Source organism: Pelodiscus sinensis, chromosome 21, assembly GCF_052426305.1.
Source record: "Pelodiscus sinensis isolate ZL-2025 chromosome 21, ASM5242630v1, whole genome shotgun sequence".
In the NCBI taxonomy this organism is placed as follows: Eukaryota; Metazoa; Chordata; order Testudines; family Trionychidae; genus Pelodiscus; species Pelodiscus sinensis.
In genome coordinates, this window is record NC_143072.1 from 22,014,687 (window position 1) to 22,032,896 (window position 18,210).

The window sequence follows — 18,210 nt, forward strand, 5'->3', positions numbered from 1 at the left end:
CTAAGACAAGAATATGTGGCTTGCATTTAGGCATTTTTACCTTTTAAACGATCGATTCTCTTTTAGGAACTCTGGTGAGAATGCAGAGCAGGGGGCGGAAGACAGATGGGGGTGTAATTCGGTTTAGCGCTCCCCTAGTTGCGTTTTCTCTTCGGGTTCGGTTCCCCCTACATTACCCTGCTAGGTTGATGGAATTAGAACGCGATTTTTCGTACTCGACTGCGCTTGAGAGGAGAGAAAGAAATTCACCTTTTAAGTGTTTCCTTCTGTGGGGCACATGCAAAACTTTGGTCTTTGTTGTGTTAAAGCATAATAATTAAATAACCGGAATGAGTGGTAAGAAATTCTGGCGAGTGGGCGGGAAACAGAAATGTGGATGCAAAATCATCAGCATGTTAGGGTTTTAAAAATTAAGTTTTACTCCCCCCTTCAGTCCCCAGACTTCAGACGTTTGACTCACCCAGGCAAAGTCTGGCTCTGTTGGGGGAATATAACGGGGGGTTTGCTGGGCTAGCGGGTGGTAGGCAGAGCCCACCTTGATTTTAACACAAGATTCCTGCTCCGGAATTACTCCGAATCTCAGGATCAGCTCAGAGCTCAGTGCTCCGTATTGTAATTTGGAGGCGGGGGAGCAGGAGCCGCGCGGTACGGAGCAGGGTTTGTAGCTGAGTTTTGGGGAATAAAAACCGAGTGCTGCAGTGATTGGAAAGTCCAAGCAAGGCCTCCTGAGATGGCGATTGAAATTATTTCGAAGGAGAGGGGGAGAAAAACAGACATACCCTGTGTTGCGAGGAACCCAGGGTCACTCGCTCTATTAATACCCCCGTCCTCCTCCTCCGGTCGGGTTGTCCCGGGAGAAATCAGCGACGACAGGGCTTGGCCCGGGACAGCATGGTAGCAAAAGCTGTCAGGCGCATGGCTGAGGGTTGCTGGGTGGCGCTAGGGTGAAACCCAGCGTGGCCCGGCACCCCAGAGTCGGTGAAGTTGCCAACACTGGCAGTGGAGCGAAATCCCCCCCCCCCTTTCCCGCCGATGACATTCCACAGACTTTCCAAAATATGGATTTCTCAGCCCCTGGCACCAGCTGAATAGCTCCTTTTGTGTTAGGCCCCGGCCCAAAGAACCCGGCCATTGTTCAGGCTTGAAGCCCAAACCATAGTACAATTAAAAAAAAAATTGGCATTAACCTTTGTGCCCTTGAATGTATGCGGTGGGTTCATTGGCCTCTTTTAAAATCAAAGCGATCTCGGTGGGCAGGTTGGCCAGTCTGGTTTCCCCGTGTCGCCCCCACGAAAAGATGATAAACTTTGATGGCAACTCCCCCTCCTCCCCCGACTGTTCCCCGTTACAACCTGTCCAGGCCTATTGTGGAGATGTAAATATGACGCCTGAACCTGCGCTCGGGCTTGTGAGTAGCAGAAAGCAGCATTTTATTGCAACGGGGGAAGAGAGGAGATGGATTTTGTGAGTTTGCCAGCCACTGCAGTAAATCACAGGGCTCCCTCAACCGCTGTCATTTTCAGATTGACCCTTTAATCCCAAATTGGATCGATTCCTAACCCTCTCGGGCGAGCAAGGAGATGAAAAGAAACCCAAAGAGGTCTCCAGCCAGCCAAAGCAGGCTTCTCCTGGGCTCCCCTCCTCCCCACCCGTGGTTCCCCCTCGCACGTGGGATGCCAGGACTAAGCCCCTATCTGAAACGAAAATGTAGCCATTGGCAAGCTTCTGTGCCCTGCTCAACGCTAGGGCCTAATTCCGAAATAATTTATTTCGGGAGTTATTTCGCAATAACTCCCAAAACAAACGATTTCGGAATAAATAGTAATTTCGAAAAATATGCCGTCTAGACTACCTCCCTCTCTCTTATTTCGAACTAACTTATTCCTGACGTTATTATCTCGGAATAATTTCCTAGTGTAGACATTCTTACTGAGCCAGGGAGCGGAGGCCGGAGTGACACCAGATCTGGGCTTTTGTTTTGACGTGTCTAGGCCATAAATCCAGCCTGTGAGAAGCGGCCCGTGTCTGCTCTCGCACGGGGGGACGCTGAGCTGGGAGACCGGGTCGCCCCCGGGAAGGGGAAGCCGGACCTAGGGGAGAGGGGTCCCGCCTTTAGCAATGAATGACCCCCCGCCCCTCCCTCTGGGGAACCCGCCCCCGCGCTGGGTCCACGCGTTCCTCGGGCCACGCTCAGCCCCTCTCCTCGCCTGTGGCTGTGGGCGCCCCTTTCCCTGCCTTCCAAGGCCGCCTTGGCGGGGTTTACGCTCAGGAGGCTCCGCTTTCCGGAGCGACTCGGCTCGGGGCGGGGGCGTTTGGTGCAGCCCGGCTTTGGAAGGGCCCTGAAGCCTCAGCCCGAGGCAGGGGGACTCTGCGAGGGAGCCAGGGGGCTCTGGAGAGCGGCGGGAAGGCCCGGCCCCGGCCCCAGCCCCAGCGCCACCGGTACCTGCTGCGCCTGGAGAAGGGGACTGGAGGCCTAGGGCGCTTGGGGGGGTCACACTGGGCGTCCTGCCGGCGAGGCGAGGAGCAGCCCGGGGGCCGGGCTGGAGCTGGGGGCAGGGCTGGCGGAGGGGAGCGCGCCTGGAGCCAGGCCTGGCAGGGCGCAGGGCTCCGGGGTGCCCAGCGGGGAGGGGGCGGGGGGTGGAGGGGCTGATTGACAGCGGCAACGTCAGCACCGGAGGGGCAGGGAGGGCGGGGGAGGGGGGCGTGAGGCGAAAGGCCCCAAACTGGGTCTCGATGGGACATTTTGTCCGAGAGGCTCCGGGGCCGGTGAGTCCGCGCGCCGGGGAATGGCCGGTCCGCAGCGGGCCCGCAGGCGGCGGCCCGGGGAGCCCCGCTGCCCCGCGTAGCCGGACCCCAGCGGCGCCCGAGCCCGCCCCGGGGGGCGGCAGGTCGCGCGGCCCCTGTGGATGCTGGTGAAGCCGCCGCCGCCGCGTCCAGGCGCAGCGGGACGACCCCCCCCAGGCCGAGACGCCCGCCCCCGGCGATCAGTGTAAGTGGCCCGGGGGGACCGGGGGACACGCAGGTGTCTCGATGGGTCCCGCCGGCGGGCGGCGATTTACCTGCGCCCGGGCGGGGGGTGGCGAGGCGGGACAGGTGGGTGGGGGGCGGCCCTCGGGCAGCCCCGGCCAGGGGGCCCCAGGGGCGGGACACCCACCGCGGCTGGACCGGGGGGAAGGGACTGAGGCCTCCTCTAAGCCCCGGGCTCCCCTCTGCGCCCTTCTGGCCCCTGCCCGGCGCGGGGCTCCTAGGAGGCTCCATTGCCCTTGGCCCTGGCCTGGGGAGGGAGGGGGGGGGTGAGCGGGCAGAGTTTCAGTAGCGCAGCCTGGGGCGCGGGGTCTGGCGCTGGCCTCCCCCGAGGCACCGGGGAGTTCCCGAGTCAGCCCCAGGGGAGAGTTAGCGGGGGGGATGGGGGCAGAGTCTCGCCCCAAAGGGGGGTTGAGGTTTTGCTGCTCTCTGAGCAGGACACACGCACTAACGACCGCGGGCAATAGAGCTGCGCGGGGAATCACGTCCCGGCCCCAGCTGGCGCCTGCTCACTCCCCCAGAGGTTTGCAACGCGCCCGCGTCCGGCAGCCAGCGCGGGGGGTTGACGAGCGGTGGGTTTTCCAGGCCTGGCCCGGCTGCAGCGCGCCGGTCGGACTCCCGGCCTGTATGTGTGTGTGCACGCGGGACCCGCTGTTGGGGGTCACACTGGTCCGTGCAGAGAGAAGGGACCGGTTCCTGGAGCAGGTCCAGGCCCCCTGCGGTAAGACAAGCGGGACGCAGAGTTTGTTCGGATTGAGAGCGAGGGACGGGGGGGGTTTGGCCTAACGGGCTCGGCCTGGAAGCTGGGGAACGGATCCTGCGTTAATAGAAAAGTCGCGCAACTCAGTGAAACCTCCCCGAGAAGAGAGAATTAAGAGCTGGTTCTGGAGTGAGAAAAAGTCCTTCCCCCTTCTTAATATACGGCCTGGGGATCTTCGTACTACTGGGACCCGGGACTGCCTGGTATGCGCGCGTGTGGATGTAGTGCGCGTTACTTTCATTCGGCCTCCCCGCTAATTGTCTAACTACAGAGATTCTCCTTCAGAAGAACCCCCCATTTCACAGAGAGCGGCTTCCATTTTTGTCTGGCTTTCCCAAAAGCGCCCCTCCCCCCTCCTCCCGCGTGTCCACAAAGCGCTAATTTTCACAGGTCAAAATCGCAGGATTTCTTGCCTTTGAAAATAGCGGTTGCGTTGTAATCCGTACAGATTCCACCTTCAAAATGACTCGGTGCCTGAGGACCGCGATTTCCCCCTCTTTTGCACTCCCCGGTTTTGTGCAAAGGGGAAACACGTTCATAAGACAATATTGTAACGCGTTCACACACACACACCCCTTATCTGAAGGTAATTCGGTGTACTGTGGAGTTCTGGATTCTCAGTTCGTTGGTTGCAATGTGGGGATTAGCAGAAATGCTGCAAACTGTCCCCCGCCTAGTCGGAGCCCTCCTGCTTGCTTGTGTCCCTCGGTTGTGAATTCCTGCTTTTTGATACAACTTTGCCTCTCCGCGCTGGAAATCAACGGGCCCTGGTTAAGCGTTTGCAGGCTGGGGAGGCAGAAAGTAGAGCAGATGAAGACTGGTTTGATGACGGGGACTGGTAATAATAAAGAAATAGACGTGGCTCGCCCCAGATTTATTTCCCCCAGACAGGGCAAAGCCCAGACCCATGACAGCCCTGGGAAATGGGAAAGTTTTCAGCCGGAGGAAAGTTTCAACGGCCCTTAATAGATCAAGGCGAGCACTAGACTGGCGTAACTTTGATGGCTTTCTAAAGTGTATTCACAATGCGAAGTCGCGCCGTGTGTACTTCTTGCCTGATCCATAAATAGGGTAGTAATAACCATGTACTTAGCTGTTTTAGTTAATATACAATACAATAGTAACCTGTACTACACAAGGCACATTTGAAATATACCCTTTGGGGGAGCTATGGAAATGTTAACAACCAAAGCTTCTGACTCCATGAGATTCCGAGCTATGTTCAGGCTGGATCCGGATTGCCCCCGCCTCTCCATGAAATTGTCTCTGCAAATCCTACTAGGATAAAACGAGACTGTTCAAAATATTCACTAGCCCGCCGGAGCTGGGGTGGGTGGGTTTGAGAGTCCTACAGAAAAAGCAAATAGCAGGAATCTTTACCGAGCCTCTCCTGCTTCGCGCTAGTGACAGGAGTTGGGTCTAAACACGCAGTTTGCTCGCTGTGCTTAGGGCACTACTGTAAATGAAAAGTACATTTGCACAGTAAAGTCCAGGTTGATGCGCTGCAGCCTCTGTAGAGCTGTCATGGCCTTATCTTTATTGGCTTTTCCCAGTCTCTGTCCAAGTTTAAGAGAGGTCTCCTTTTATCTGAGTGAGCTTGCACTTAGAATGTTTACACAGGGCAACTTTTTGTTTTAGCATTATTACCAAGGTTAAAAACCGACTTCAGACGGGAGATAAGGGGGGTAATCGCGCACTGAAGGAGGCTTTGGGACTGGGAACTGGAGAGCAGCTGCCCAGATCACAGGGCAAAATAAAACCAAATTTCCAACCCAATTGAAAAACGAAGGCGAATTCCCGGGCAGAGATTGCAAATAATTCCAGGGTCACAAATCCCTGCGTGTAAATCGAATGAAATCGAAGTGTAAAGATTAAACAAATATTTTGGAAACTATCTGGGACTTAGGACTTCGAGGCAAGAAGGCACCGCGTTAACTGTAATTATGTAAATCGGTCATTGCCTTTTGTGAAGACATGGAGAGAAAATATCAAAGGATCCAACTCTTGATCCTATGGACGTGATCGGGACCAAGATTTCTAGCCTTGCAGCTGGTGGAAACCTTCCAACGAAGTCAATGTAACTGAGCGGCGACTTCTCTATTTGATTGTTGTGTCAAGGACCCGCGAAGGCTGATGACGATGCTCTTTTGCTTACAAAGTTTTTGGTCAGCAGCTAAATCGTTGCTCCTTGTACCAATCGGTCGAGGAGTTTGGACCCACCAGTTGGACACGTGGGCTATCGAGCTGTTGCCCTTGTGAACAACGTTTCAAACCAAAAGGCGAAGGGGGCAAGGAGCGGTGTTTTCCCCGGGCCGATGCTGCAATCCGTGGGCAGGGCACATCAGACAGATTTCCAGGGTGGGTTAGAGCCGGAATTCAGACCCCGCTCCGGGTAACCGAGAACCTGGGTTTAGAATCCAAAGGTTTCAAGTCACCCTCCTCTGCGCAGGGAGAGAAGCCAGCGGAGATTTCTCGCGGGGAGGCCGAGGGGGGGGGGTAAATTCTGTTGATTTAGAATCCGGATGAGGAAACGGATTCACCCTCTGGGGCTCCAAATTCGGGGCAACTCAGTGGCTCTGGGGAAGGCCCGGGCATCTCGGCGCGGCGTGTCCTGGCGGGCGGGGTGTGTGTGTGTGGGGGGGGGCAGGGGTGTTTGCAGGCCGGAGCTAGAGGGAAGCGGTCCTGCTTAGAACATAAAAAGGCAGCGGCAGAATCGGAGCCCGGAGCGCTGCGAGGTGCGGGAGCGGGGGCCCGCAGCGCTAGGAGGCTGCGGGGGCGGGTGTTTGTAGGACAAGGGCCCAGCGAGGATGCTGCGAACGGGACACGCCAGGTCCCCGCTACAAGTGCGAATTTCGTGCGGAGGAGGGGGGGCCAGGGAGCCCCAGGGCCGGTCTCCCGCGAAGCCGGGCGGTGCGGGACTCGTCCCTGGGGGCTCTGCCGGGCTGCCCGCATCTGGCAACCGCTTTGCGCCCAGTGGGCCCGATCCCGCCCTCCTGGCTGGCCCGAAGCCCCGGTGTAGAGCAGGGGGAGTGAGAGGGCAGGGCCGGGGGGTGGGAGGTTGCGAGTCTCTGCTGACAGGCCTGGAAACTCCCCGGGGAGGCAGTGGGGGTGGGAGCTTCGGTTGCTGTAGGAATCGGTTCCCCGCGTGTCTACACGGAGCCCCTCGCTCTTCCCCGACGCCGGCCGGCCTCGCGCTAACCCGTGTGTCCCTGTCGAAAAGGAAATGCTCCAGGAGAAAAGCCTGTCTGAAACGGAAGAAGGGTTTCCCGCAGCCCCGGCACCTGGGCATGCAGAATCCGCCGCGGGCTCCCCGGTCCTTGGAGTGGCGGGAGTCAGCAGCACGCCGCTGAGCAGTCCGCAGGGCCAGGATCCGGAGCAGGTAGGCGCCCCGTTTACACGACGCCCCGCCGGCGCCCTGCGCTGGAACTCGCAGCCCGTCCCTGCTGCCTTTCCACTCCCTGCACCCGCCCCGAATAGCGCCCGCAGCCGTAAATTCCCGGCTCCCCCGATAGCGGCTTGCACCGGGGAGGGAGTTTTTCTGAAATTCTTTGCTGGACACCTTCCCCGCGTCCCCATCGCTCCGCGCCAGAGAAGCCGTCGAAGAAACCCCGATGGCGGGGCTCGCGAGTGTTTCCATTTTGCTCCGAGTCATTTTTGTGTGTGCTCCCCTTTTACTTTGCGAGCGCTCCCCGCCTGATCGGGTTTTCTTTGGCAGGGCGTTTGAAAGCGGCTGTCCGCCCCAGCCCCGCGGGGCTGCTTGCAATCAACATTCAAGGGCCCCAGAGCCTCGAAACCATCCCGGTTATCCGGCAACACAACATCAAAGTTCCCACCCATCGGTTTCCCTCTGGAAGGCCGTTAATGAAGCCTATATTTAGCCCAGACTTTCCTCAGAACCCTTGGGCTAGAGAACAGAACCCTAATTCTGACCCCACGGAGAATTCATGTGCCAGCTGATTGCTTTTTGGTAGCCTCACTCCACAAATGCTCCGGATTTTATCCAATAATGAAATACAATGGTGCGCCTTATGCCCAAAAGGGCTGACTGGAAATTAGCTCGCATTCAGTCATGCCTTCTGATTGGCTGGGGGTAGTTAGTGTGCTTTTTATAAAGTGTTGACAACTTTTCTGTATCAGAATTATAACCTGCCCAGAAGGTGGGGAGGGGGGAAAGGAAGCAGAGATGTAAAACTATGTCGTTTGTCTTTGCTGTTTAAGACATTTTTTTAAAAAGCCCCATATAATTATAAATACATTAAGTAATAGTAATTATGCCCCGGGCTTCTTAGCTCTGTTTTTCTTCCAATCTCTGAATGGAAGGGGTTCCAAAGGGAAAATAGGATCCTGAAAAAAAAGGTAACCATGCCATGAAATGCAGACAGTTTTAATAGGAAAAAGATAAACTTCTCAAGATGATCCGAAACTCCTTCACCCGCCCTCCTCCCCAAACGTGAGCTGAAGTACAGACATCAGGGTTGCTAAGAACTGGAAAAGTGATGCATTGAGGAGATCTTGGTAGTTCTCCTGATTTTAGCTTTCACACCCGCTGCTGCAGATTAGCAGGATTAACAAAGACTAAGAGGATTGCCAGGAAGAAATAGGAAAACCTCTAAAGTTAAACATCAGGGTTTGATCCTGTGCCCATGCAAATCAATGGGTAAAAACTCCTATTGATTTAAATGGAGTAAGAGCAAACAATGTTGAGTTCCTGGTTCCCTCAACCTCACTATCAAATGATTTGCATGAACTCTGTTCTCATTCTCATCTGTTCCCTTTTAAGGAATGTATCCCCCCCCCCCCCAACTCTATATTGTCCGTATATTATACATATGCACCTACAGACATATTCCAATCTTCTTATATAGGCAGCTGAATAAACACGAGTCAGGAATTCTCTCCTGAGAAATTATGCTCACTAAAAATGTGTAACTTATATATATAAAATAAGGTTTTTATCTACTGGGTCGATTCCACTCCATCTGAAATGAGTGGGAACTTGGCTACTGATTACATTCAGAGCATGCTCACTCCAGTATTTGTAACCAAACAGGACAAAATGTTTTCACCTCCAGGCGTTTTTGCTTTCAATTTTTCTCACTATTTACAAGGTTTGACTAACCCCTGGAGTGCATACCTACGTTATTTGTTTCTTGCATTCTGTGCCTGATCCTGCTTCCACTGAAATCAGTGGCAAAACAAAATCAAGTTCTCCAAGAAGTTAGATTGGGTTTGCTGCTGGTGTTCAGTGCAAGTTTTAGCACGTTGGACTAAATTTGTTTTGATCAGTTTTTAGGAGAAAAAGTATCTTTTAACAATGGAAATAAAATTATTGTCAATGGGGCACTGGAATTATGTTTCAGCAACACAAAAATTGTGTTTTAAAACTGTATATTCATTATTATTTTTCTGGAGGATGCGTTTATCTTTAATTGTATTAGTATCTCCTTTTACAGTTCAATACCTGGATAATTCATATTTGTAGAACACTCTAAAGATGAAAAATACTTGTTTAGTTGTAGTCCTGTAAACTTTACTTTCAAGGAGATACAGAATGGAGCAATATTGGAATAATGTAAAAGTAATCTAATAACTGATAAGACTGGATTATCCAAAGTGTTTTTATATGGGACCAATCATATGAGTGTTTGTCTACATGGGGAGTTATTTCAGAACAGCTAACTCCTGGAAAAAGGGCATTTACAGGTGGAGTTAAAATCCCTTATTCCAAATTATCTCAGTATACTTTGGAAATTGATTCTGTATATGGAGTTAATCTGGAATAGGTAATCTGCTTTCCATTCACACTTTCCTTTAATCTGGATTAAATTTTATGTACAGATGAGCCCTGAGTATGGTTAATTGTGAGTAAGTATTTGCAGGATCAGGTCAATGAAAAAGCATGGGCGTTTAGGAGACTAAGATCATTGATCTTGTTATAAAAATTATAATCTCTTAAATAACTAATTTGCTATGAGGCTGATGGAGTTGTGACTTAGAGGACAATCATGTCACTGTTTTTGCTCATTTTAAAACTGTCTGTTCTGAATAAGGAAAAAAAAAGTTGCTTTCCTTTCAATCTGAATGTTACGCATTCATCTCATGTATGAGTGAGTTGCTACCCAGCAATTGGCTGGCTTTTTGTCAGCTAATTTAAAATATGCCCGTACCAGGTAAACATTTTCCTACCAAACTTCACCCTTTGGTGCTGTCACTACCCTCCACCCACACAATTACCAGAACATCCTACAGCAAGTATGGGTCTGCACTGAATTTTATTTTTTGAGGACCAGTCGTTTTCTCACCTTGAACTGAACAGATGGTTAAAAGGTTGGATTTTTTGGTTTTGTTTTGTCCCATCTCTCATATTAAAAGACAGGGCTTTATACACAGTTATATGTGATAACGTTAACAAATTTGGAGCCGGTACTCTTAAAAAAACCCCACCCCATTTGGCGGCAATATCCTCGCTGCATGCAAAACATTCCGCAATTAAAATGGGTTCCGTTTGTTTCTCTCATTTTTGGCAATAGGCAGTGGAATTTTTAGGGCCTGCTCCTGCTCCCAGTGCAGCCACTATTGGGTTTTGCCTTTTTCAGCTAGTGCTTTTGTTCTGAGGAGAGGGATTGTAGACTGAGACTGTTCTTCGTGAGGGTGATTTTGTTGTGTTGCGTTTGATTCTTTTTAGACAATCGAAAACATCAAAGTCTATCTCCATGAGAAGGAGCTATGGAAGAAATTTCATGAAGCCGGCACCGAAATGATAATAACCAAAGCAGGCAGGTTGGTGAAATTGCAGCTCATACGTTTAATGTATTAAATGTCACTATTTGCCTACAGCCGAGCCTTTTTGAGCACTGAGGCTCTGTCTACACAGGGAAATTATTCCAGAATACCTTATTTTGAAACCGTAATTTCCAAAATAACTATTTTGAAATAAGCTTATTCCCCAAGGAAAGCAGGAGTTGTTATTTTGAAATAACCAGCCCCTTATTTCGAGATAATGGGTTTGGGAGTGTGGACGTGCACCTTGTAATTTCAAAATAAAGGGAGTTATTTCGAAATAATTCCCCAGCGTAGACATGCCCTGAAAGACCTATTGCGAATGACGGCATTTTATGAAACCAGGCCTTGATTTCAGACCACTCCCGCGTTAGCTGGGCGCTGAATATGCTCCGAAGTGAGCATGCAATTCAGGAAAAGCCAGGGGAATGTCTCAGACAACATACTCTGCTCACCTGATGAGTCTATTTTTGTTTTAATTCTCTATGCTAACGTTTCATTGGATTATTTGTGTTTTAAAGACCTTCAGGGCCATAGCGACTCCAGCCCTATACAGAGCGATTACCTCTCTGTGTAGGGCAGCAGTAATGCTCTGTGGTATACGTGTGGAAGAAATAAAACCCTCGCAAACGGAGACCTTGTTATCAAACCTTTGTGGAGGGGTGGGTAGAAGCCACCATTCTGTGTGTGTGTGGTTTGGCCAGGTGTGAGTTAGCACGGGTGTGCTGTAGAATGCCCGCCGTTCCTTGGCGTTAAGTGCAATCCACATGCCTGTCAGCTTGATTAATGCTTTATTTTAGCTACAGTCACCTTCCCAGATGAGAGAGGATTCAATCCTGGGAGTGCTGAATGCCCTCAATGCTCACTGGAGTCATTGGAAGTTGAACAGGCCCAGCAAACTTGCAGACACACCCAAGACTTTGTAGGCTTGGGCCCAGAATCGGTTTGACCCCATGCCAGTTTGGGGCCCCATTGCGTTGCCAGAATGGAATTTTGCAGCCATGAACCCCGGTCTAGCCAAGTGTTCCGCTCAGGTGTGGGGGCCCACTGATGTCAGTGGAAAGGTTGCCCTTGGCAACTGGGGAACTGGCTCAGGTTCGTGTGAAGGCTTCCCGTAACGATGTCTTAAAAACCCGTTTCATTATCGTAGTGCCTCCCTTCTATGGCGGCCTCTGATTTAACCTGGCAGCACATTAGAGAATCCTAAAGGTGTAAAGAAAGAGTGTGAAATCACCAAGGGGAGGGGAAGCTTTCGGGTGGTAACGTTTCATCTCCAGGGCCTGATCCCATAGCTCATTAAAATCAATCGGAGGCTTTCTCTGGACTTCAGTGGGTTCTCGATCGGGTCCATGGTTCTCTAGGGCTAAATCTGGCTGAAAACACGGCTACAGTGTAATCTGTGCCCAGGATCTGCAGTGCGATATTGCTCAGCTCTCAACCGGTACGGAAACATTCAATGCACGTCTCCTTCTAGGCAGCCTTTCTGCATTATTGCTCTTGGCGCATTTAAAGGCTTGTCCGCTCCTCCCGCATACCCTCCTCTCCCACAAAAGTGCCGCTCCACTTCTGTTGGCCCTGGGAGCAAAATGCACTACGCTCTTGCTCTGGAATAACGGACCCTACCCCACCAGGGAGACAAAGTGAAGCTATTTGTAAATCACTCTATAAAGAAGCTGACGCCTACGTACCTATGTCAGTGATATGACCCAGGCCTGCAGTGCTTATGTCGGTAAGATGCCCGTGGAATGATAACTTGCTGTCAAAAGGCCAGGGTCCAGATCTTGAAGCCTTTATTCACATCCATAAAACAATTAATTTCAGTGGGGTTGCTACTTCTGTTAGAAACAGCCCAAGGATCAGGACAGCAAATTCTGGGCTTTTAGCTGAGTGAGAGAAACGTTTTTCTACCCAATTCTAGAAACTAACCATCCCAAAAGGGCCTGTTATCTCTGTGTCCGTCTTAACTGAGATTGCTGAAACAAATCCGTATGTCAGGACCCAGTCCTGCATTCTTTGGGGCCTTACAACAGCCAGTAAAATCACGTTCGTGCTTGGAAGCTACTCTGGGGACAGAGTGGCTCTGGTAATTGTCCCTGAGATGTGGAGGTTTTCACTTATAGAAAAATGGCCCAAATTCTCTGCGGGTGAAAAATTCAGTGTGGCTCTGTCAGAGTCAATGGGGCACTGCCAATTTATGCCAGCCGAGAATTTGGCCCTCCACCTGAAACAGGGCCGACGTCAGCAGTGACTGATGATTCATAAACAATATGAATGAAGTGGGTGGTTTCACGGCTGTTCTACTTGGACAGGTGCGATCAGCTTCAGCCCAAATGCACCAAAAGCAACCTTAGTGCAGTCTTGAAAATCTCAGAAGTGAGGCCAACGGCTGACTTCTGTCTAATCCACTGAAGTATAATGCACCGATTGATCCATGTGCCGAATGAGGCAGATTAGCAGGGAGGTAGGGAAGGGGTGGACGGGCTGTGTGTGAGAACTTCCTCTACCAGCGTTTGTGCCTGTTCTGTACCGATGTCAGTCTTAGCTAGGCCTGTTACTCCAAGCATTCTCGCTCGTGCAGGGAAAAAAAAGGTCAATAAAATAACTCACCTTACAACAACTAAACAGCAAACTTAAACCACAGGAAGACGCATCTGATTCAATTGCACAGTTCACCACTGACCAGTGTGCAAAAGCTTCTAAAAACTGAACAGTTCAGCAGCGCAGGAGTTCAATTCTTTGGTTCAATTCTTACTAAAATCTTAATTCTTCCAAGCCATGTAAATACGTAGGAATCCTAGACCCAGCCACTCTCAGGGACCCGATTTTAAAAGATGATACAGACGCTGATGCTTAAAGGAGCTTTGTCACAGGTGCTCATTCTGTGTCTGAAAAGAAAAATAGGCCCAGTTGTTTGTAGGCACAAATTACAATCCAGATCCTGCCCCAGACTCTGTGTGCATGAGCAACTGAGAGGAGGCCGGGTTCTAACTAGGCACAGGAAAGCACCCATGTGCACTCACCCGAAGGATCGGGTCACTTACATGTCTAATTACTTGATTTCAAAAGAAAAAAAAAAGGAGTCTGTCTGTTTTTTAAATAGAAAATGTAACTTTAATGGGCAAAGGAGGGTAAAATGTAAGCTCAATTGAGGCATGTCTACACTGGGAAGTTATTTCAAAATCAGTCCCCTTATTTCGAAATAACAAGGTGAGCATCCACGTGACCACACCTGTTATTTCAAAATAGTGGGCTTGTTATTTCCAAATAATAACTCCTGCTTGTGAAGTGGAATAAGTTTATTTCAAAATAGCTATTTCGGGAGTTATTAGTTTGAAATAACGTATTTCAAAATAACTTGGAGATCTAGCTCTACGATGATCTCTAGTTATAAGCCAGATAACTCAAGAGGAGTGTGTTTATTTCATTTGTTGTCAATCTGTGTAACTCCACAGACCAAGTCAACTATAAATTACCAGGAATTTAGGACTGAAAATTACTTCGGGGGATTATTACTCCCTCTCAGGGCTGATCTGTAGGAGACCACAGCAAGCTCAAGTACTGAAATAGGAAGGATGTTGTTGCCAAGAAAGCTTGATTTATAAAGTGGAAACATCTTTAAAATGCACTCACTATCTTTTTAATGTTTGACTCTTTCCTTGTGGGAGGGGGGCAAAAGGGAGATTATTTTATATTAAAAGGATCATCAAAAGATAAAAAGTTTGTTAGCAAAGTTCCCTGAACTTTACGGAAAACCATTTGCCTCCTTCGTATATAAAATACCACAACTTTTTGTGGCCCGTTTGCAGTGCTGGGCACAGATCCGTCCCTTTGTCATGTCTTTTCCTTAAAAAATGTTTTGAAAAAGTTTGTTCTTCTACTTAATTTCTGTTGCATTCCTTGCTGTAAAGGAACCATTAAACATAACAATTAAGAAACCAGCCCTGCGTTCCTTGAACAGTTGCAGTTCCCAGGTGTTTTGAGGAGTACACAAATGCAGGATTAGGCCTAAAGACATGACAGAAAATTAAAGTTAAATTCAGTGTCCTTTTTTAGTGCAAAAAATTTCAAGATTTGCATTTTATTCCATGTAAAATTAATACGTTTGACTGCAGAGCAGAAGAAATGATGCCTCTATACAGGCAAAACCCCTCCCAATTTTAGTGGCTGTCATAATAGTTCAGATCCTAGAAAGAGGACCCCTAAGTGGCAGTCTATGCTTCCACAGAGAGCCGGAGAGGTGAGAGGGGACGTGCTGCCGATCTGCCAATGTGATTCTTTCAGCAGCATTATGGCCATTAGGTGTATTGTGTGTGAAACATTATGAGCCAGAATTTCAACTTTAAATGCTAGCTTTCCATGTTCGCACATACAGATATATTTTTTCAGAGGGATAAAAACACATTTCCTGACAAAAAGATAATCCCCAAACATAGTTGCCTTGAAAGTAAAGGTGGAGGCATGTTCCTCCTCCTTGTATATACATGCACCCGGGTATGTAGCACCTTATGTACGTTTCTGAAATATGCTCCAGATTAATAGACTCTTAAGGCACTTACCCGCACTTCTTTTGTATTTAAGGCATGGAAGAGTCACAAACTGAATATGATGGAACAATGTATACCAAGAACAAACTATACAACTTCATTAGAAGTTTTTTTTTTTCTATTCTGTCCCCATGCACTGTCCTGAATTAGGCAAGTCTCCTAGTTGTAGCTATATCTTTGCTGCTAAAATCAGTCTCTGGCACAATTCTTCAGTGGGCTTGATCCTCCAAACCCTCATTTGTTTGAGGATAGTCTTTACACACATGACTAGTGCCATTGGCTTCAGGGTTACTTCTTTCCTTTCATCCTTTTCCAGATCTCTCTGTTCTCTGATTTTAGGATTTTTTTTTATCCCAATCTTTACGGTCCCTACCCAGCACCATTCCATGACATAAGCGAAGGCACACAATCATGCCATTGGCAGTGTTGAGACAATTTTCTGGCTAATCATCAGGCACTGCCAATCCACAAGGCATCTAACCCCTTAAATGTCAATTTCTCTACAGTAGAAACATTCAAATCAAGAAGATAGTTGGTTTGTAGCCCTAAGGTGGGGTTCAGGGCACAACACAATGTAAAGGGATACAGAGCCAGCCTCGATCTTTGCCGTAACATCTCTTAAAACCTGCATGTGGAATGATGTACAGTGTTTTAGGCTTCTCCTACGAATCTTCTTACAACTAACTGCACAGAACAACTTTCACCCTAGTGAACGTGGAGAATTTGCAGCTGACGGTGTGAGTTTTAGATTTTTGGTTTAAGAGGAGCTTATTTCAGTATAGCTTAAACATATTTAAAATTGACCTACGGTAAACTGAAATACCCCTACTTAAGATCATAAGGGTTTGCACTGGTTCAACTAAATTGGTTTAAATTTGCACCTTAGGCCATATTTCCACTAAACATAAGATCGACCCTGCCGCAATCGATCTTCTAGAGTTCAATTTAGCGAATCTAGTAAAGTCTCAAAGGGTTCACCGTGTTAGTCTGTAACTGAAAAAAATTAAAAAACAAGAAATGCAGCACCATGTGCCCACGAAAGCTCACGATACCATCTACATTTTTTGTTAGTCTCTAAGGATGCGTCTACACAGCAGGGCTTAACTCAAAATAAGCTACACAGATTGAGCTACGTCAATTAAGTAGCTTATTTCAAAATAGCTTATTTAAAAATTGGGAGCATCTACACAGCACTTATTTGGAAATAGCGCACTCTTCCTCCAACTTCCCTTACTCCTCATACAATGAGGGTTACAGGAGTTGGAATAAGACGGCCTCCAGCTTGACAGTATTTTGACATTATTTCGAAAAAACTGCCGGCTGTGTAGACATGGACTAAGTTATTTCAAAATAACGTTAGTTATTTCGAAATAATGTTGCTGTGTAGACGTACCCTAAGGTGCTGCAGGACCATTTGTTGTTTTTTACAGTCTTTTTAGTAAAGACTCACTAAATCAAACTCAGAGGGCGTTCCTGCCGGTAGCCGGTATTCCTGCTTCTTCAAGGAGTAAGGGAAACTGAGGGGAGCGTTTGCTCCCAATGGCCTCCTGTTATGGGGACGGCAGGAAACCTTGAAACTAGGTCCATCAATGCCAACTATGTAATTAAGCTGGAGCTGCGTATCTTGCGTCGACATTCCCTTTCACTGTAGTCCCGGCCTTGGATTCAGCTGGTGATTCTTGTCTTTTACAAAACAAGCTCTTCCGGGTAAGATTTTCAGCTAGGAGCTAGGGGTACCTACTTCCCATTTAAATGAAAGGGGACTCCAGAGTTTTAAGTTTAAAAAAACCAAACCAGATCAGGTAGGGAATGGGAACGCTCCATTTAGAACTTGGAAATAAATGAGTCATTCAAAGAATGTTTGACCTACCGGGCCCTACATTCAAGATTCCGCAATCGCTCTTTGTGAGCAAACTCCTGCTCCCAGTGCAATCAGTGGGAACGAAAGTCGGATCCAGTCACTTTTGGCTCTGTTGCTAGAGATGTCAACAACTCCAGCAGGGAACATGCAGTTTCTTGTACTTGGAACAAGTCAGGGAAGTGAAGGACAATATATTTTTTTCAAGTCTCCCGTTATTTTCTGTCCACAAGTAAGAGTTAAATGGGTTTCCAAAGGGTTTTCTGTTCGCTTTTAGATAACTCTCATGCAAATAATCCCTGGCAAAGCAGGTCTCCTGCACTTGGACTTCTTGTTTGCCCTTCCCTTGAAGGGCATAGCAGCTATTGATCCTTTTATGCTAGACTCACAAGGATCCAGTCCACACTGAGGAACTAAATCAGATGCCGTAAGCATTCAGAGGAGTCAGCATTATGGACCACATCCATTCTTCCTCCTAATGACTCCTACAGAGGGAGTAACAATTAATGGAGTTCTACCAAGGCTAAAGTTGGCTTTCTTTAGAAGAACCATTGATATCATTCTGAAACGGCACAGAGTTGTTAATGGCCATCATTCTTGTGCAATTTCTTTATGAGTTACCTTTGTACTTTGCTATTTCTGCTTCAGTAAACTTAATCTAATTTTAGCTCATCTAGCCTCTGTTACGGTTTGGGCCTTTATCAAGGAATGCTCTTAAGTTTTTAAGCTTTCTTGGGGGCGGTAATGAAACTGGAGGTAAAGCATCTTATGGAAAGAAGTTTGTCTAGGTTTTCATTTGCTATGGGGTAAGAGGAGGAAATGATACTAGATCATTAAAGCCACAGCATGGTTAAGCAAGCTCTCCAGTGTGTGAGAAAACGTTTTATTTAAAACTTAGATGAGTTTGCCAGAAAAAATTTAAATATAACTTCCCGTTGCCAAACTAGAAAAATTCCCTAACTGTCTGACCCCCTCCTCGTTGGGGCATGGTCCTGCCACCAGATAAATCTCTCCTATCTGTCCGTAGACTGTGAGTTCAATGTTGCTTGTGTTAGTGACAGTGAATTTGGGGCTGAAAAATGAACTACTGATGAGAACTCCTGTTGAACCTGTATTGTTTGTTATTCTGAAGCAAGGATCTGGCATGGGCTAATCCAGCACTTCAAAGCTAACTGCTCTTGCTTTGTATACAGAGCGTCATAGCGGAGTGGCGTGGGTGATAAGAGAAATAAGGGACTGCAGGG

General features: G+C 48.5%; 1 protein-coding gene across 8 annotated transcripts in view; it reads left to right on the top strand.

Moving 5' to 3' along the window:
* The window catches only part of TBX4 (T-box transcription factor 4), a 151,836-nt gene that overhangs the window by 76,346 nt on the left and 57,280 nt on the right, over window positions 1-18,210 (top strand). For 4 of the 8 annotated variants that reach the window (XM_075904729.2, XM_075904730.2, XM_075904736.2 and 1 more), the window contains 2 exons: window positions 7,005-7,163; window positions 10,470-10,564. In XM_075904729.2, coding sequence (XP_075760844.2) covers window positions 7,005-7,163; window positions 10,470-10,564 — 254 coding nt within the window. Of the gene's footprint in view, window positions 1-2,282; window positions 2,440-2,857; window positions 2,990-3,439; window positions 3,746-3,797; window positions 6,143-7,004; window positions 7,164-10,469; window positions 10,565-18,210 lie in introns of those variants that run through there. The other 4 variants (XM_075904734.2, XM_075904732.2, XM_075904733.2 and 1 more) reach the window with 4 other exon arrangements.